Source organism: Notolepis coatsorum (assembly GCF_963971535.1).
Source record: "Notolepis coatsorum genome assembly, chromosome: 9".
Taxonomy (NCBI): domain Eukaryota; kingdom Metazoa; phylum Chordata; class Actinopteri; order Aulopiformes; family Paralepididae; genus Notolepis; species Notolepis coatsorum.
Genome location: NC_140173.1, coordinates 150,472,358 through 150,493,081, shown reverse-complemented (window position 1 = coordinate 150,493,081; position 20,724 = coordinate 150,472,358). Strand labels below are relative to the sequence as shown.

Here is a 20,724-nt window from a genome sequence, read left to right as displayed (position 1 = left end):
TTGCACAAAATGAGTTCCCTTCTATCACTAACATTATTGTTTAAGCATTTTTGGTTGAAATAAAATCCAGAGATTTATTTTTTTACGATTAATTGCGAATATTTCCATGTTGAGCTATAGCTGGTGGATGAATACGCACAGAAAGGTACACCATGCAAATGTTCATGCTTTATTTGTTTTAAACGAGACGATTTAGAAATCGGCAATGGGGGAAATACATTGCAATTTTGCAAGGTGGACCGGCCAGAAACAGCAATGATGTAACCACTACACCTCCCTATAGACCAGGAAGTAACCACTACACCTCCCTATAGACCAGGAGTAACCACTACACCTCCCTATAGACCAGGAAGTAACCACTACACCTCCCTATAGACCAGGAAGTAACCACCACCTTCCTATAGACCAGGATTGCACTAGATAGTACTGTACATTAGTACACTGCATAGTATTGTGTATTGTATATTATATGGTAACTCAGAACATTGTACATATGTATATACCGAACACTGTGACCTCTTTTTCTTCTTCTAAATTCATGCTATATTATGTTATTATGTTATTTGATACTATCTTGTCTAGCACAGTCTCTGGAGCGTAACAGTAAGAAGCATTTTGTATGAAAGTATTCTGTACTTCTGTATGACAACTATTAAAGAACTTGAACTTGAGGATGTAACCACTACACCTCCCTATAGACCAGGAAGTAACACTACACCTCCTATAGACCAGGAAGTAACCACTACACCTCCCTATAGACCAGGAAGTAACCACTACACCTCCCTATAGACCAGGAAGTAACCATTACACCTCCCTATAGACCAGGAAGTAACCACTACACCTCCCTATAGACCAGGAAGTAACCATTACACCTCCCGGCCTATAGTGACTCATATCCTTCTCTTACCGCGCTGACCGTTCCTGGTGTCGTCGCAGCCGCAGTTGTCGAAGTCCCCGAGGCTGCAGTTCCTGGTGAGCGTGTACATGACGGCGGCCGAGCTGATGGCGTGGATGAACGCCGTCTCGCGGTTCGCTGGTGACGGGAGAAGTTTACTTAAGTTTAGACAATCAATAACAAATGCACAGTCAACAGTCATGCATATATATATATACATTATAAAACATAGAGGTTGACACAATAAAGTTTCAAAAATGTATTTCCATTGTGGACCTCGTTTAACCCTTTCACTGCCACACAACAAATGGTTAACCCTTTCACTACCACACTACAGAAGGTTAACCCTTTCACTACCACACTACAGAAGGTTAACCCTTTCACTACCACACTACAGATGGAACCGTCTAGTGTGGTAGTGAAAGGGTTAACCTTCTGTAGTGTGGTAGTGAAAGGGTTAAAACATGCATGCTGATTTTTAAGGGAGCATGCTGTGGCATGAAACAGGATTTGTTAACCCTTTCACTACCACAGTACCAATGGGTTAACCCTTTCACTACGACAATACGGAAGGTTAACCATTTCACTGCCGCACGACAAAGGGTTAACCCTTTCACTGCCACTACCGTCTGTAGTGTGGTAGTGAAAGGGTTAACCTTCCGTAGTGTGGCAGTGAAAGGGTTAAAAGACAAGACGAATAGGTAGACATGACTAACACAGGTCCAACGCAGCTTGAATCGTAAAATACATAAATATTAAAAAATATGATATAAAATGAGCTCACAGATCACAGATCAGCTCAAATGAAAGGGTGTGAAAGGAGTGGTTTACTCTGCCCTGTTACACAACCCCCCCCCTCTATCCCCTTCATCAGAAGCTCATTTAGTTGCTTCACATCACACACAAATCGGTACTGGATCACTTTTGGGGGGTCGTTAGCCCCTTTGGTGACTGTGATGCACCGAGTGAATACACAGTCCCTTATATCCCACCGTGTAAAATTCCTACAATTAAGTCTGTCTCGCTTTTCTCTATCAAAACGCTCCTCGTACAAGTATCACAGAGAAATGTCAACGATACTCACAGTTGCACGAGGGTTTTAGGACAGACAAACGCTAGGGTTTGAAAGCTCGTCGTTGCTAATAAACATTTTAAATAATTTTTATAAACTGGTCAACACTGCTCAAAACGTCTTTAGCTGCCTGATGCGCCTGCGCTGTGATCACTCTGAGATCGCTAGAGTGCAATACCGGCCACACATCACAGCGCAGGCGTGGAAATAAAGCTGTGTTGACCAGTTTATAAAATTATTTAAAATGTTTATTAGCAACGCCAAGCAGGAAGAGGGGGGGGCCTATAGGATGTGATGTTTCCACAGGCTCTGAGCAGGAGGGGGGGGGGGGGGGGGGGCTATAGGATGTGATGTTTCCACAGGCTCTGAGCAGGAGGGGGGGGGGGGGGGGCTATAGGATGTGATGTTTCCACAGGCTCTGAGCAGGAGGGGGGGGGGGGGGGGGGGGCTATAGGATGTGATGTTTCCACAGGCTCTGAGCAGGAGGGGGGGGGGGGGGGGGGGGCTATAGGATGTGATGTTTCCACAGGCTCTGAGCAGGAGGGGGGGGGGGGGGGGGCTATAGGATGTGATGTTTCCACAGGCTCTGAGCAGGAGGGGGGGGGGGGCTATAGGATGTTGTGAATTGGATTAGCGCGTTTGTATTGGCCGGGGTGAGCAGTGGCCATTGTAACGACTCTTCAGAGCGATGAATCTCCAGACAAAACAAACATCTCCATTTCTACAGCTCCTCCCACCCAGGGGAAGCCCCTCTGGTAAACACTGAAGACTCTGGCAGGAGCACTCATTCAAGGGTACTACGACTATGCTTGCACCTCATGGTACCAAAGCACCTCAAAGGCACTAAAAAACTACTAACAAACATCTCAAAACAAACTGGTCAGACTACTGCTTGACCTGACCCCTAGAACCCACCTCACCCCTGCCCACTATGACAACCTAGGATGGCTTAGAGTAGACGACAGAGTACAGCAACTTGCAATGGGCCTGGTCTACAAGATACACTACACGACCAAGGTACCCATGTACATGTCAAAATACTTCCCAAAGGTCAGTGAATACCACGATCACAACACCAGAGGGAGCTCCACAAATCATGTTAAACCCAGATTCGGCTCAAACAAGGGACTAAACACGTTTCACAATTATGCCACATCAATGTGGAACGCCCTACCCAAAGCTGTAAAGGAATGTGAATCACTACCCACTTTCAAAAACACTCTCAAAAAACACCTACGGGAGACTGCAATTAGAAACTGGCCCCTACAAATGTCCTAACCCAGTTGTACAGTAAATGATGAAGTATGGCTTTGTCAGTATTCCAATGTACAGTGTACAGTGTCCCCCCCCCCCTACCCAACCCCCCCCTCCCCCCCACCTCCAATGTACAGCCCCCCACCCACCCACCCAACCCCACCCCACCCCACCTACCCAACCTCCTCCAATGTACAGTGTCTACGTCAGATGTATATACACTATTTTTCTGGACACTTTTTTTTATCACAAACAGTACTGTATTTGCAAATCTGGTATGTCATAAATGTCTAGATGCAACAGTACTGTATATCTGTATGTCATGTATGTCATATACGTTATGATGAATTGAAAATGGGGGACCCTGATGTAAACAAGACGAAAGTCTTTCTCTGGTCTGCATCCCCTTAACAATTGTATGTATTGAGCTGTACTGTACTGTACCCATTCTGCAATCTGTTAATAAACTTTTCAATCAATCAATTCAATCAATCAATCAACCCAGGGGAAGCTCCTCCCACTCAGGGGACGCAGCGGAGATGTGGAAAGAAGGATCGGACAGTTACACCTCTGACAAGAAGGCCTGTCTGTAGGGGGACATGCCCATTTTAGACTGCACTGTAAATGTGTTATTACTGTTAAAGATGCAGTAAGTGGTATTTTGTTGTTAAAATAAGTGTTAAGTAGCTCTACATTACAACAGCCAACACTGGTATAGAGTGTCTGGTCAGTAACATGGGTCTCCCAGTCCCTCCGCTCTGCAGTAAACAGCCATCACTGATATAGAGTGTCTGGTCAGTAACATGGGTCTCTCAGTCCCTCCTGCTCTGCAGTAAACAGTCATCACTGATATAGAGTGTCTGGTCAGTAACATGGGTCTCCCAGTCCCTCCTGCTCTGCAGTAAACAGCCATCACTGATATAGAGTGTCTGGTCAGTAACATGGGTCTCCCAGTCCCTCCACTCTGCAGTAAACAGCCATCACTGATACAGAGTGTCTGGTCAGTAACATGGGTCTCTCAGTCCCTCCACTCTGCAGTCAGTAAACAGCCATCACTGATACAGAGTGTCTGGTCAGTAACATGGGTCTCCCAGTCCCTCCTGCTCTGCAGTAAACAGCCGTCACTGATACAGAGTGTCTGCTCAGTAACATGGGTCTCCCAGTCCCTCCGCTCTGCAGTAAACAGCCATCACTGATATAGAGTGTCTGGTCAGTAACATGGGTCTCCCAGTCCCTCCACTCTGCAGTAAACAGCCATCACTGATACAGAGTGTCTGGTCAGTAACATGGGTCTCTCAGTCCCTCCACTCTGCAGTCAGTAAACAGCCATCACTGATACAGAGTGTCTGGTCAGTAACATGGGTCTCCCAGTCCCTCCTGCTCTGCAGTAAACAGCCGTCACTGATACAGAGTGTCTGCTCAGTAACATGGGTCTCCCAGTCCCTCCGCTCTGCAGTAAACAGCCATCACTGATATAGAGTGTCTGGTCAGTAACATGGGTCTCCCAGTCCCTCCACTCTGCAGTAAACAGCCATCACTGATATATAGTGTCTGGTCAGTAACATGGGTCTCCCAGTCCCTCCACTCTGCAGTAAACAGCCATCACTGATATAGAGTGTCTGGTCAGTAACATGGGTCTCCCAGTCCCTCCACTCTGCAGTAAACAGCCATCACTGATATATAGTGTCTGGTCAGTAACATGGGTCTCCCAGTCCCTCCGCTCTGCAGTAAACAGAAGTACTGTATATTTGTATGGTAAGCACAATATTTTCTTAAAACTCGTTTTTATTTCTTATTTTTGTCAGACTCACTCTATATCAGTGATGACTGTCAGAATGTAGAGCTATTATTTTAAAATGTAGACCACTTATTTGAACAAATGAATGCCACTTACACTTACAGCACCTTTAACTAAAATACAGTTTAATAGTACTACCTTAACTAATTCAGCGCCGCGGGCCTAGAGCATCTTTGTTCCTACTGCGCCACCGCTCTAAGAGATAGGGATGCGTGGCGGTGTTTGCAGGGCTATATCTATATTCTATATTATAGCTATGGATACAATACTATGGCTAATTTGACATCAACTATCCATCGTTCAATATGTGAAAAAGAAAAGCGTTGGCGTTTCTCGCCTGGACACGCTACTATTTCCAAATCAAATGTATATAATAGGTATTATGTTTCATCATGAATGCATTAATTATTAACCCTTTCACTACCACACTACAGACGGTTAACCCTTTCACTGCCACACGACAACGGGTTAACCCTTTCACTACCACACTACAGAAGGTTAACCCTTTCACTACCACACTACAGACGGTTAAGAACAGTAGACTATTCGAACATGATTTGGGTCAGTCCTGCACCTCCCTAGAGACAACATGGGGGACACAACAACAAAGCAGGTGAAACGGTCTCCGCGGGGCCTCGGTTCTCTTACCGCTGCGCAGGCTGCTGTGTTAACAACCATATCACTACACACTACAGACGGAACCAGATCTCCGCGGGGCCTCGGTTCTCTTACCGCTGCGCAGGCTGCTGTGTTAACAACCATATCACTACACACTACAGACGGAACCAGATCTCCGCTGGGCCCTGGTTCTCTTACCGCTGCGCAGGCTGCTGTGTTAACAACCATATCACTACACACTACAGACGGAACCAGATCTCTGCGGGGCCTCGGTTCTCTTACCGCTGCGCAGGCTGCTGTGGGTGGACAGCTGCAGGGCCCGCTCGGGGCAGTTCCAGCGGTCCCACACAAACTGGTCCTTGCACTCCTCGATCCCGCTCTGCGCCCCCGCGGCCACACTGCTGGAGTAGATCAGGTACGCCTGTCGGCGGCAGAGGGGAGTTTTGATTGATTGATTGATTTATTGAAAACTTTATTAACAGATTGCAGAATGGGTACAATACAGTACGGCTCAATACACACAATTAAAACCAGTTCACCGTTAAAACCAGTTCACCCTTAAAACCAGTCCCACCCTCAGAACCAGTCCCACCCTCAGAACCAGTCCCAGCCCTCAGAACCAGTCCCACCCTCAAAACCAGTCCCAGCCCTCAGAACCAGTCCCACCCTCAGAACCAGTCCCAGCCTCAGAACCAGTCCCACCCTCAGAACCAGTACCAGTCCCAGCCTCAGAACCAGTCCCACGCTCAGAACCAATCCCACCCTCAGAACCAGAACCAGTCCCAGCCTCAGAACCAGTTCACCTTTAAAACCAGCCCCACCCTCAGAACCAGTCCCACCCTCAGAACCAGTCCCAGCCTCAGAACCAGTCCCAGCCCTCAGAACCAGTCCCACCCTCAGAACCAGTCCCAGCCCTCAGAACCAGTCCCACCCTCAGAACCAGTCCCACCCTCAAAACCAGTTCACCCTCAAAACCAGTCCCACCCTTAAAACCAGTCCCACCCTCAAAACCAGTTCACCCTTAAAACCAGCCCCACCCTCAAAACCAGTTCACCCTCAGAACCAGTCCCACCCTCAGAACCAGCCCCACCCTCAAAACCAGTTCACCCTCAGAACCAGTCCCACCCTCAAAACCAGTCCCAGCCCTCAGAACCAGTCCCACCCTCAAAACCAGTTCACCCTCAGAACCAGTCCCACCCTCAAAACCAGTCCCAGCCTCAGAACCAGTCCCACCCTCAGAACCAGTCCCAGCCCTCAGAACCAGTCCCACCCTCAGAACCAGTCCCAGCCCTCAGACCCAGTCCCAGCCTCAAAACCAGTCCCACCCTCAGAACCAGTCCCAGCCTCAGAACCAGTCCCAGCCTCAGAACCAGTCCCACCCTCAAAACCAGTCCCACCCTCAGAACCAGTCCCAGCCTCAGAACCAGTCCCAGCCTCAGAACCAGTCCCAGCCTCAGAACCAGTCCCACCCTCAGAACCAGTCCCACCCTCAGAACCAGTCCCAGCCCTCAGAACCAGTCCCACCCTCAGAACCAGTCCCACCCTCAGAACCAGTCCCAGCCTCAGAACCAGCCCCACCCTCAGAACCAGTCCCACCCTCAGAACCAGTCCCACCCTCAGAACCAGTCCCAGCCCTCAGACCCAGTCCCAGCCCTCAGACCCAGTCCCAGCCCTCAGACCCAGCCCCACCCTCAGAACCAGTCCCACCCTCAGAACCAGTCCCACCCTCAGAACCAGTCCCAGCCCTCAGACCCAGCCGCTCCAGTAGGCTCTCTCTCCCGCCGCTGCGCTCCTCGTTCAGACTGTCTGAACGCGATACACACTAATACGTCTCAAGTGGCTGCTGGTGGGTGTGGAGCACCTCTTTCACTGAGGTCTGACTCACTAATGATGACCACCCACTACACCCACTACACCCACTACACCCACTACACCCACTACACCCACTACAGCCCCCGTCTCCCTGTCTCCCTGACTCTCTGTCTCTCTGTCTCCCTGTCTCCCTGTCTCCCTGTCTCTCTGTCTCCCTGTCTCCCTGTCTCCCTGTCTCTCTGTCTCCCTGTCTCTCTGTCTCCCTGTCTCTCTGTCTCCCTGTCTCCATGTCTCTGTCTCTCTGTCTCTCTGTCTCCCTGTCTCTCTGTCTCTCTGTCTCTCTCCCTCCCTGTCACTCTGTCTCTCTGTCTCTCTGTCTCTCTCCCTCCCTGTCACTCTGTCTCTCTGTCTCCCTGTCTCTCTGTCTCCCTGTCTCTCTGTCTCTCTCCCTCCCTGTCACTCTGTCTCTCTGTCTCCCTGTCTCCCTGTCTCCCTGTCTCCCTGTCTCCCTGTCTCTCTGTCTCCCTGTCACTCTGTCTCTCTCCCTCCCTGTCTCCATGTCTTTCTGTCTCTCTGTCTCCCTGTCTCCCTGTCTCCCTGTCTCCCTGTCTCTCTGTCTCCCTGTCTTTCTGTCTCTCTGTCTCCCTGTCTCCCTGTCTCTCTGTCTCTCTGTCTCCCTGTCTCCCTGTCTCTCTGTCTCTCTGTCTCTCTGTCTCCCTGTCTCTCTGTCTCTCTGTCTCCCTTCCTCCCCGTCTCTCTGTCTCCTTGTCTCCCTGTCTCTCTGTCTCCCTGTCTCCCTGTCTCCCTGTATCTCTGTCTCCCTGTCTCCCTGTCTCCCTGTCTCTTTGTCTCTCTGTCTCTCTGTCTCCCTGTCTCCCTCCCTCCCTGTCTCCCTCCCTCCCTGTCTCCCTGTCTCCCTCCCTCCCTGTCTCCCTGTCTCTCTGTCTCCCCTGTCTCCCTGTCTCCATGTCTCCCTGTCTCCCTGTCTCCCTCCCTCCCTGTCTCCCTGTCTCCCTCCCTCCCTGTCTCCCTGTCTCTCTGTCTCCCTGTCTCTCTACCTCTCCTGTCTCTCTGCCTCCCTGTCTCCCCTGTCTCCCTGCCTCCCCTGTCTCCCTTTCTCCCTCCCTCCCCTCACTCCCTCCCTCCCTTCCTCCCCTCACTCCCCTTCCTCCCCTCACTGCCTCTTCACACACTCAGCCCAGGGACGTGCAGAGCCTCTCAATGGGGTCAAGTGTGTGAGAGGCAGGAGAAAACCTTCACAAAGGGCCAAGAATATCATTGATATATCATTAGCAGCGTTGTTCCAGGGGACGGGCACCGTGAGGTGCACCTCGGTGGAGCTTCTCCGTGCGTCGCCAGGGTCGACAAGGCCGACTACAGGGGAGACCAGATGCGTCTCCTTAAAAGTTCCGTCACGGGGAGCTCCAGTAGCTCACCACGTACCTCGAGCGCTATTTCGGCGCCGGGGACAACCGTGCTCGTCACGGATCTGGGGTTTAGCGAGTTCGAATCCCGGACTGCAGCCGTGCCTTTCCCAGAGTGTCTTCCCCCCCATCTGAACCCCTTCAGCCTGTTTCTGTCGGTCATCCTTGACCAGAATAAATGCGATAAACGCAAAAAAGAGCCAGGGGAATGGCCAAAGTTTAAAAAAAAAAAGTTCCGTCACAAAAACGTCTTCGAGGGAAGTTGCCTTCCGTCTTTTGGGAAAGGGGGATAAAAGATCAAAAGAATGCTGGCTTACCTTGGGTCCGGTCATCAGGAAATTATTCACTGACCTGGAAGGAGAGACGGATTATTAACTCAGAGAAGCCAAGTGTCCCTCACAAGACGGGAGGAATTCCTCTCTCGCCTCCGCTAACTCACTTAATAACATGTTAAACTCTCTGCTAACTCACTTAATAACATGTTAAAACTCTCTGCTAACTCATTAGTGCACTTAATAACATGTTAAAACTCTCTGCTAACTCACTTAATAACATGTTAAACTAACTCATTAGTGCACTTAATAACATGTTAAAACTCTCTGCTAACTCATTAGTGCACTTAATAACATGTTAAAACTCTCTGCTAACTCACTTAATAACATGTTAAACTAACTCATTAGTGCACTTAATAACATGTTAAAACTCTCTGCTAACTCATTAGTGCACTTAATAACATGTTAAACTCTCTGCTAACTCATTAGTGCACTTAATAACATGTTGAACTCTCTGCTAACTCATTAGTGCACTTAATAACATGTTAAACTCTCTGCTAACTCATTAGTGCACTTAATAACATGTTAAACTCTCTGCTAACTCATTAGTGCACTTAATAACATGTTGAACTCTCTGCTAACTCATTAGTGCACTTAATAACATGTTAAACTAACTCATTAGTGCACTTAATAACATGTTAAACTAACTCATTAGTGCACTTAATAACATGTTAAAACTATCTGCTAACTCATTAGTGCACTTAATAACATGTTAAACTAACTCATTAGTGCACTTAATAACATGTTAAACTAACTCATTAGTGCACTTAATAACATGTTAAACTAACTCATTAGTGCACTTAATAACATGTTAAACTCTCTGCTAACTCATTAGTGCACTTAATAACATGTTAAACTAACTCACTCATTAGTGCACTTAATAACATGTTAAACTAACTCATTAGTGCACTTAATAACATGTTAAACTCTCTGCTAACTCATTAGTGCACTTAATAACATGTTAAACTAACTCATTAGTGCACTTAATAACATGTTAAACTAACTCATTAGTGCACTTAATAACATGTTAAACTCTCTGCTAACTCATTAGTGCACTTAATAACATGTTAAACTCTCTGCTAACTCATTAGTGCACTTAATAACATGTTAAACTAACTCATTAGTGCACTTAATAACATGTTAAACTAACTCATTCGTGCACTTAATAACATGTTAAACTCTCTGCTAACTCATTAGTGCACTTAATAACATGTTAAACTAACTCATTAGTGCACTTAATAACATGTTAAACTAACTCCTTAGTGCACTTAATAACATGTTAAACTAACTCCTTAGTGCACTTAATAACATGTTAAACTAACTCATTAGTGCACTTAATAACATGTTAAACTAACTCATTAGTGCACTTAATAACATGTTAAACTAACTCATTAGTGCACTTAATAACGTGTTAAACTAACTCATTAGTGCACTTAATAACATGTTAAAACGTCAGTGCATAGTTAGATCACGGTAGCCACAACCGACACCTTTTGCTTTTGTAAAGTGTCTGGTTTATAAATGGAAGGACTAATAATAACGCAGGCTTGGTCCAAAACCATAATGGTGTCGTTTAAGGTTTTGGAATAATGTCGGAGACAATATGAAAACAATAACATTGATCTTCATTGTGTTATTTAAAAACACAAAGCAGATGGCTAATTGAAAAGGATAAGTGGTTGTGTTTCCCTTTATGACACATGAAAAATACAATATAAAGAATTTCACTACTTTAGCCAACATTCAAGAAGTTAGTCACAGTTGTTGTGGCACATGTGTTTATTGTTAGATAAAAATGTATCCATCACCAATTTAGGATGTTGCAAAATTTTATTAAATAGATAGTATGCTCAAATTGCCATTATAGGTCTACTGTCATTTAATACTAATGGATCAATAAGTTAAAAGTAATTCCTTAAAAAAATATATATAATAATATATTGATCTTATTTTTTTGGGGGGGGGGTCTTTAGGGGGAGATAGCAGGTCATCAATAGATGTGACATTAGTGGTGACGTCATCTTATCACCTTGAGACGCAGCTCAGCACTGTGTGTCACGTTCTTCATAGATCTGTACTGTTTTAGTTAGACGCCTGTTCAAAGTGTTGAGGTTTAGATTATAAGGGCTTAGAACATTATGATGGACGTGTGTGATGGCCATTCCCATGCTCATGTTATGTCAAGTTGTTGCAGCAATTTATTACACAGATTTGACCAGTGGTGGTGAAGGAGGCCATTTCCACCCTACATTGTAAAGCGCTTTGAGTGTCTAGGAAAGCACGATATAAATGCAATTAATTAATTAATTATTATCGACCGTCGGTTGTGTGATAGTAAAGGGTTAACCTTCTGTCGTGTGTGGCGGTGAAAGGGATAACCGGCTGTAGTGTGGCAGTGAAAGGGTTAACCTTCTGTGTATTGTCGCAGTGAAAGGGTTAACCGTTTGGTAGTGCGGCGGTGAAATGGTTCATTAGAATTTAGCCATTTTTTACCAGAATTGATAAAGACGGTTGAAAATCTCTCCAAAATACCACATTAAAGCAGAACACCACAACATCACAACACCAAAACAACACAACATCACAACATCACAACATCACAACACCACAACACCACAACATCACAAAAATGTGAATGTTATTTCCACGGCATAAGACAGATCAATATAAAAGGCGGCTGGGTGGCGTAGCGGAGATTGCGCTCGTCACCAATGCAAGAGGCTGCGGTCTCGACTCCCGGAGACAGCATTGCCCTGCGGCTTGGGCCGGTTGTCATACTAACTCGTTTGGCTGAGTTAGGGGGAGGGAAGTCGTAGGTGGTAATCTGGCATTGTGGACAGCGACGCCTACAGGTCAGGTCTGGGCGCCTGCTCAGCAAAAGGCAGGAAATGGTGAAGGCAGCGTGACCTCCCACACGTTACACTTCACCAATGAGAGTCCTCGCTGCCAGGTGAAAAAAGAGCCACTGGCTGTCTCCACATGTGTCGGAGGAAGCATGTGGTGGACTTCAGGGTTCCCTTGTACCGACCAGTAGGAGGAACATGCGCACAACAACCAGGGTGTGAATCATGGCCATGGCTCCCCTAGATCAGACATCAGCTCCCCTGAAAACATGATTTGTGAATTTTTGGGGGGTCTCTAAATTACTGAAAATAAATGCTATTTTTGCCACGCATTTCTAATTTTTCTGTAATTTTCTGTATCATCATCGTGTATAATAATCAAATTTGGCTATTTTGATGTATGATTAATGATATGCGCACTAATTCACTGTAATAGACAATAGCATAAATCTGCACTGCAGATATACCCTATATCGGCACTGCAGATATACCCTACTCGTAATAGATGGCAACATGCTATTCTTGCGTTTACCATTCGGAGCGTGGCGGCGCTGCAGCCTGCAGGCACAAATCAAAAAGCGTAATGTCGAAAGTTAAACGAAATATCAAAGAAGTAAGCCTTCTAACCAATTTTGGTTTTACAAAGAAGGCGAAGCAGCCTGCTGCGGAGACTACTTCTGTGACATGCAGATTTTGAGAATTGGGCAGATCTTCACCATCAGGTGGGTGGCGATAATGTTGCATTTGCCAACTATAATAATGTTAGACTCAATGTGTTTGGTCGTGGACTTGTTCGGTATTGGTTCATCCGTGTGTTTATGTGTAAATAGGACTGTTGTGTGTGCGTCTTCATCATGCCTGCAGACCTGTATGGTGTAATATGTGGTTCTGTAACGTTACTCATACCCAGAGTCATATTCTAGCAATATTCTATGACTCTGCTCATACGGCCTAATAGGGCCCGTGTCGACCGGGGACGTCTTATGAGTTGTCAGCTCCTGTCTGTCATTCATTTCTATGCTACAGACGCGACCGGCACGCTCCTTTTCCCAGCGTCGTGCCTCGCGTTTTTGGGCGGAGTGCTCCCTACTAAACTAGTTCAACTTTTGGAGAGGAGAGCGCTCATCAAGGTCACTTTTTTCGACCGACCAATCAACATCGAGGAAGTGGCGGAGCCGCGGCAGTCGCGAGACCCAGGAAAACGCTCTGAGCTTTTTTTTCTTTTTTTATTATAGGATAACCTTACGTTATATATCATCTGGCTTCGCGTCTCGCTCTGCCTTCTGAGATAAAGGGCAGAGCGGACGCGTGGCCCCGACAAATGCACCCCCTGAGGGCCCGTAAGCCCCAGCCAGGGAGGAGGGGAGTCCCGTCCACCTGCCCGTCCTAACGAAGGGGGGGAGGCAGTCAACTCCACCAAAGTGCAAGAAAAAAAGGGGAACCAGGCACCCTTGAACGGACAGCGCAAGCGGGACCACGCGTGACACAGCACCCCACGGTCCACACCCACACACCCCTGCTAGCCCACCTGATGGCGGGATGCAGGAGACGTCCCGGACCTCAGGACTGCCTGGGAGACAGAACCCCCAGTCATGTCCATGAGGTAAAACCTAACGAAAGGACTCGGGGAGGACCAGGAGGCTGCAGCACAGATGTCCTCCACCGAGGCCCCCCCTAACAAGGCAGCAGAGGCCGCCACACCACAAGTGGAGTGCACCCTGACGCCCCCGGGGGGAACCTGTCCAGCCAATGTGTAGCAAAGGGCAATGCCCTCGCACAACCAATGTGACAGGCGCTGCTTGGACAGCGCCTCACCCACGCGAGGGCCACCGTAACAAACAAACAGTTGATCGGAAACAGTTGACGCCGTGCGCCAAGCAAGAACATCCCACGAGAGGGTGGCTGAACAATGTTCTGCCCCCCACTCTCGACCATACGCCGCTTCCTTGCGTAAGCCGCGGTAGTGGACGGAGCGCGCGCGTTCCGGATGGCGTTAACCGCAGAAGAGTTAAGACGCATCCCCACCAGATTCACCCTTTCAGCAGCCAAGCCCAGAGGCTGCCCCAGAACAGGAGGCAGAACAGAGTTCCGCGTGCCTGAGAGAGGGCCCGCGGTGACCACGGAACAGGCCACGGCGGGGCCACCAAGAGCTGAATCAGGGCCGGGAACCACACAGCCGAGCCCCGGCCCGGCGCGACCAGGATCAAAGTCCCGCGCTCCTGACGTACCCGCCCCAACAGCTGAGCTACCAGGTGTATGGGGGGGAACGTGTACAGAATCCCGGGCGGCCACGGATACATCGAGAAGGCATCCACCCCCAGAGAGGGGTTGTCCTTCCGACTGACCAAGAACCACAAGGGGCACTGGTGGGACTGTCTGCTTGCAAACAGGTCCACCGTGGCCTCCCCGAATCGGTCCCAGACCTGCCCGACTACAGTATGTCTGGACGTAGTCCCCACTCGTCAGGGTGAGGACCGCCCCGCGACATCACATCTGCACCCACATTCTCCCTGCCGGGGATGTGGAGCGCCCTCGGGCTGCGCAGATTGTGAGAGACGCCCACAGCCAGAGCTCGACTGCCGCCCGGTGCAGACGGGGGGAGCGTACTCCTCCCTGTCTGTCGATATACGACGCTGACGTCGTGTTGTCGTCCTGATCAAAACATGCTTGCCCACCACAAGGTGGCCGAGCCGTTTGAGGACCAGAAGGACTGCCTTCAATTCCAACACATTGAAATGTAACGTCACGGTGACCAAATGCGTCCACATTTTTATAGGATTCTATCACATTTTCATAACAATAGCGAATATAACTTACCCTGCGCCGTTTTCATTGAGGTTTCTTACAAATTAACGATGTTTTATTTGTCCTTTATATGCGGATAACATTCAAATCTTACAACAAACATAATGCTAATGATGCACTTTTGTTAAGATAATTGGGTGACCATTCTCGATCACTGTACTCAGGTCCCATTAATAGTTTAACGCTGTTCAGATCGTGTTTTCCTAACCCGGTGCTGACCAGTGACCTGTGAACTACTGGGTGCTAAAGGTCTTGGGAATTGGATTCATGTTGTAGTTTTCACATTTTCACCTTTTAATTTTAAACCAATGCTGCCATCTACTGACAACAGAAAGTGTATCGTCTACTTTAGAGGCTACCCGCACTTCCGTAAACACCGTCGCCCAAAACACATTCTAGAGATTCCCACTTTTTACTGGTACATAGGTTCATATCTAATAGTCTTTAGATGACTAAATATAGATGAATACTCATGAAATTTGATATATATATTCTAAAATAAGTATAATTTCACTTCATCTACCTGTCGACATGAAATTCCCAAACGCTGACGGTAAAAAAAGCCTGGATGTCACGCAAAATAGGGCGTGGCCGAATTTGGTCCCAGACGATAAGAGTGACTGAGATTGGTCTACGTTCCGTTAGTGCAGACCGGGCAGCATGGCCTGCCAGCTGCCCCCTACTGCGTTGGCCCGACATGTCCCCCCCATCCCGTGAGGGAGGCGTCGGTGAAGACCGTGACGTGTGACAGCCTGCTGCCCATGGGGACCCCGCTGGTGAGGGCCCCAGGCCCTCCCCAGAGGGCGAGGTCCCCCAGTACTGACATGGGAACCTTCAGCCGCTTCCACTTGTCTCTCACCGGGTCTATTTCCATACTGGGAAACCACCTCTGTATCCTCCTCATGAAGAGGAGGCCAAGAGGGACCACAGAGTGAGCAGATTCCATCACACCGAGCAGGCGCATCACGGACAGCGCCATAACCGTCCTAGGACGGAACCTCCCGAGCGTGCCGAGAACACCCACTCGCCGCCGCTCTGAGAGGGATGCCCATATAGACCTTGAGCTTAGAAATAAGCCCAAGTACTCCACCCGTTGACTGGGAAGAGGAGTACTCTACTTTCAGTCTACAGCAAAACCCAGGCTGGTGAGGAATTCCACCACCTGCCTGGTATGAGACCTGGCGATCTTCTCTGACCGGCCGAGGACCAGAACGTCATCCAGGGTAGAATAAAATTCGTATCCACTGACGACGCAGAGGCCCCAGCGCGTGGTGAAGATGCGAGGAGCCAGATAGTAGCCAAACGGCAGCCTCTGATACTCGTACGCTAAGCCGTGAAAAGGTAGCGTAGGTATGTCCTAGGAGGGAAGATCGGGATGCAAATACGCATCCCTCAGGTCTATGGAGGAAACGCCGCTCATTGCGTCCTCCCATGGGACCACGACGACGGTCTGCTTCGCCGCCAGAGAACGAATCTCCTCAGCCAGGGCTGTCACTGCCACGGATTCTGATGATAGAGTCTGTACCAAACCCAAAAAACGGAGGGCGGGGGTGTGTAAACTGTAACACAAGCGCCACCCTCAGCGTTCTCTCCATCCACACGACATGGCTACTACTGCAGCCATACGTGGTAAAAATTCCAAAGCGCCCCCGCCGCCAACTGCCGCTGGTTCGCTAGGAATCGTAGATAGGTGGCCCGGTCCCTCCCGCTGTGCGTTGTCAACCCTGGTCTCGCCAACCGCACGAGCAGGGTGTCCCGCGGAGCCGGGATATTGCACCCTGACTCAACCAACGAGGCAATCGCACCCAAAGGGGGGACCCCGACAGAAGGGGCGGTCTGATACGGGGGGAGCGGCCATCACCCCTCGTGACATAGGCTCCCCCGCTGAGCATCTTCCCAGCTTAGCTTGCTGAGGACAGCCTGCTCTGCAGCTGGACATGCATGGTGTGTGGTCCCACACTGCCCGATAGGGTGGGTCTCTACACACCGTAGCCCTGTAGTGATATTACTACCACCCAAATTATGCGTGCCTGCTGACCACTGCGGGATCGGAAGTCCAGACGGGGGAGGCACTAACGTAATACCCGGCCTGGCGAGGGCGGGGCTGGTGGGCACCCACGCTGCGACCTCCTGGGCCTAGAGTTCCCCCTCTGACAAAATGTTTTGATACAGAGAACCCTGCTCCGTCGACAGATACAACACCAGGCTCACCAAACACAGACGCAGGACATGTGGTGTGGGAGCCGCTTGACAGCACAGCATTCTCATAGACAGACCCAGGCCTAGCTAGCAACTGGGTGTCAGCCCCTGTCTCCATGAGAAGCGAAATGTGGGGCCGCTTGCGCTTCACTGGAAGAACGCGGCCCGCAGCCAAAGGGGACAAATCAGAGCCCTGAGTCCCGTAGCGTATCGGGGGGGAGCAACCGGAGAGCGTGCTAGACACAGCTAGATGGCAACGGTTTTTTAGGGCGTGCCCATCTAATATAGCCGATCCCTCTGGCCGCCGAGGCTGTCGGCCTTATGATCACCTGTTTCCTTTGTGTCCAGGGTATCTCAGGCGGGGGAAACATGGCCGCTGGCCGGGGGCCTCGCCGCAGCCGCTGGCGAGGCCGTGCTCTCACCTCTGGCTGCGCGGTGTGGGGCGGCGTGGAGCCCAGGTCAAATACCGCCCGCGCCTCCATGGACAGACCAAGGTCCACCCGCGGAGCCCTGAGGAGGAGACCCCTCCCCTCCTCAAGGGGAGATTGCTCCAACCAAGATGCCTGTGAACAACCGTTGACAGCATCCTAGCCCTCCCTGCAGTTATAGCTTGCGGCTGGGTCAAAAACTGAATAACCTCAAAACCTTGTGCGATGGTTTTGACGTCAGATAGCCCTAAAGCGCCACCACCCGACACCATTTTTGACAGAAAAGCAGCCAATTGAGCAATGTTGTTAGTTGCTGCTAAATTCTGTACCGCAAGGCTGTCAGGTGGCGTAGCGGAGATTGCGCTCGTCACCAATGCAGGAGATGCTGGGTTCGAGCCCAGCTCTCGCCGTTGCCACCAGCTTGACTGGCCGTTCACACTAATACAATTGGCAGTATTAGGGGGTGGGGAAGCTGGCGGGTGGGAATCTGGCGTTGTGGACAGCGACGCCTACAGGTCAGGTCTCGGCGCTTGCTAAGCGGGGCAGGACTTGGTGGAGATAGCGTGCCCTCCCACGCGTTACACTTCACCAATGAGAGTCCTCGCTGCCAAGTGAAAAGACGCCACTGGCTGTCGGCGCGCGTCTCGGAGGAAGCGTGCGATCGACTCGGGACGCCCTTGTACCGACTGGTAGGAGAACATGCATACAGCAGCCAGGTGGGGGAGGGGGGGGAATTGGCACAACAACTAATTGGGACGGGGAGAAAATCAGAGAAAATCAGAAACAGAAAAAAAATTATACAAAAAATCTGTACCGCGGCGGTATAAGCTTCAACAGCCCACCAGCCACCTGCCGGGCCGACTCGCCTCTTGGCGTCGGCCGGGCGGGATACCGTTCCACCAGGTCAGGGCAAAGGACCGATGCCACCTGCACCACTAAGCACGGAACACCAGTGGCGGCTGCTGACCAAAGTCTATTACTAGTGAAGCACTGCTCCACTAGTAGGCATGCAACAACCTCCCCTGCAGTGTGCACCCGTGACGGGATAAATGAATCAATGAACGAAAACTCTATTATCATATTGCAGAACGGGCTAGCCCAATACACACAATTGTTAAGGGGATGCAGACCAGAGAAAACGTTAGTCCTGTCTACATCAGGGTCCTCCATTTTCAATTCATAGATTCACAAAATGCACACCTGCCCTGAGCCCTGTCATCAGCCCATCCACCCATGTAAAGGGTAAATAAGCCTCCGCTAAACTCCCAACATTAGACACCGATTGACCGTCAGCATGAATGGTTAAGAGGAGGGAAGAGTAAAGACAGCCCTGGCAGGGTACATGGGAACGGCGCCCCAACATTGTAGCATTAGCTGCGCGCTAGGATACTTGGAAAAACATCTCAAAAGTGAGTCATGATGACCACATTTATCCAAATATCCCGCCCCCTGAGCCAATACATCACTCGGCCGTCTCACGAGACAACGAGCAGTATTACCCATGCCAGTACCAATGCCTGCTAGCGCAGGTTCTACCTGGGCGCGACGTAGCTCGACTGCTAAACGTCGCGCAAAGTCCATCGGTCCGCTGTCAAGCGACGAGGAAAAAGACAGGATAGGACCGCCGTGCTGTGGACGTGCCGAGAAGGATCCGGGGGCTGGCGTACTTCTGGCGAAGCCCAACATTGCATACTTTTTCCCTACATACTCTGTCGTGTCCCCTGATACAAGGTTGTTCCAGTTCAAACGTGCATAATATAGGGGACGCATGGGAGTGGCGTGGTCACGTACAAGTGGGTGCATTTGTTTTGTTTCCCAGAGCACACTAGGTGCTGGAGATAATGGGTTATCTCAGAAGGCAGAGCGAGACGCTCAGCCAGTATTCATATAACTAGGGTTATAGGATAACATGAACACAATCAATCAATCAATCAAATGTATTTATATAGCACATTTAGACATGACACTTGTCAACCAAAGTGCTTCACAGTAAGTCACATATAGCTAGAAAAAAAGAAAAGTGCTAAAGTATAAAATAAACAGAAAATATAAACAACAAACGGATAGACACACAGTTGTTGGATCCACAAGAGCCTCTCATGCAGCTTTCCAGTCAGACTCAGATTCCAAGACTGTGCCAGTATTAGGGCTGAGCAATTCGTCGAAATGTCATAGAAATCACAATATGGTCAAGTGCAATATCTGAATCGAAGGAGGCATCAAATTTATTAAGTGCAAAATGTGTGTCAGAATCTCTAAATTAAGTATAGTGGAGCTGCGGAGATGGATATATGTCATACAGATCCCTGCAAACATCACACCACGATAATTTTGTTTTCAATGATTTTTTTTTATAATAATAATTAATAATAATAATGATAATTCCCTCTAATATTGTCATATTGCTATTTTCAATATCAGTCCAAATAATCACAATTAGACATTTTGTCCACATGGTTCAGCCCTACTGCAGTATATGCAGGAATATTCAAATGCACCTTTTCTTTTCTTTTTTTAAGCGAATTATTATTAATTAAGATATATATTAAGATAAAAACGGTATGGTTTTGCCCGAATTTGCATGGGATTAGCATAAAGTGGACATTTCGATATAAATTCGAGACTCTGCGCAGGATATAGTGGCGATGAGATGGAGGGTTCCCCCTCTTGGGGGGGCCCTCCAAGAGAGGAGATGATGTTTGTATTGTGATTGTATGACAAGAGGAGCAGAGAAGAAGGAGACAGAGACGATAGAAATGTGTTTTGAAGATGAGAAGAAGAAGAAGAAGAGTGTAAACTTTCTCAAGTGTGGGCGAAGCAAGAATTGTGGAGGGCAGTAATACGCCACGATGCGTCTACACTGCCGGAAATTCAAATAAGAAGAAGAAGAAGACAGTATAACCCATTTTCATTCGGATATCTTGAGGTGAGAGGTCAAGGGACCCCTTTGAAAAATGGCCATGCCAGTTTTTCCCTCGTCAAAAGTTTGCCTATAATATACATTTGGAAGTATATAATGTCGGCCGAGATCACACATCAAATGGTTCAAGTTAACGGACAAGGTTATTTCACAACGTGTAAATAAAGGTGAAATAAAGGCCCATCAACGTTCACAATAAAAAAAAATAGAAAAAAAACACAGATCGTTTTATATCGAATTTTCTGCAGTCATTCACGCTTTTTTTCAACCGCCTTCTCGTGGAAATGCATTGAGGGAAAACGTGAAAACAACATTGTTTAGACT

The 20,724-nt window shown here is 48.7% G+C and overlaps 1 protein-coding gene across 1 annotated transcript in view; it reads right to left on the bottom strand.

The window, feature by feature from the left end:
* Positions 1–890: 890 nt before the first annotated feature.
* Positions 891–20,724, bottom strand: part of wnt8b (wingless-type MMTV integration site family, member 8b) — a gene marked incomplete at both ends in the record, with an annotated part of 40,134 nt that continues 20,300 nt past the window's right edge. The window contains 3 exons of the mRNA XM_084322058.1: positions 891–1,033; positions 5,920–6,058; positions 9,191–9,224. Coding sequence (XP_084178184.1) covers positions 891–1,033; positions 5,920–6,058; positions 9,191–9,224 — 316 coding nt within the window. The remainder of the gene's footprint in view (positions 1,034–5,919; positions 6,059–9,190; positions 9,225–20,724) is intronic.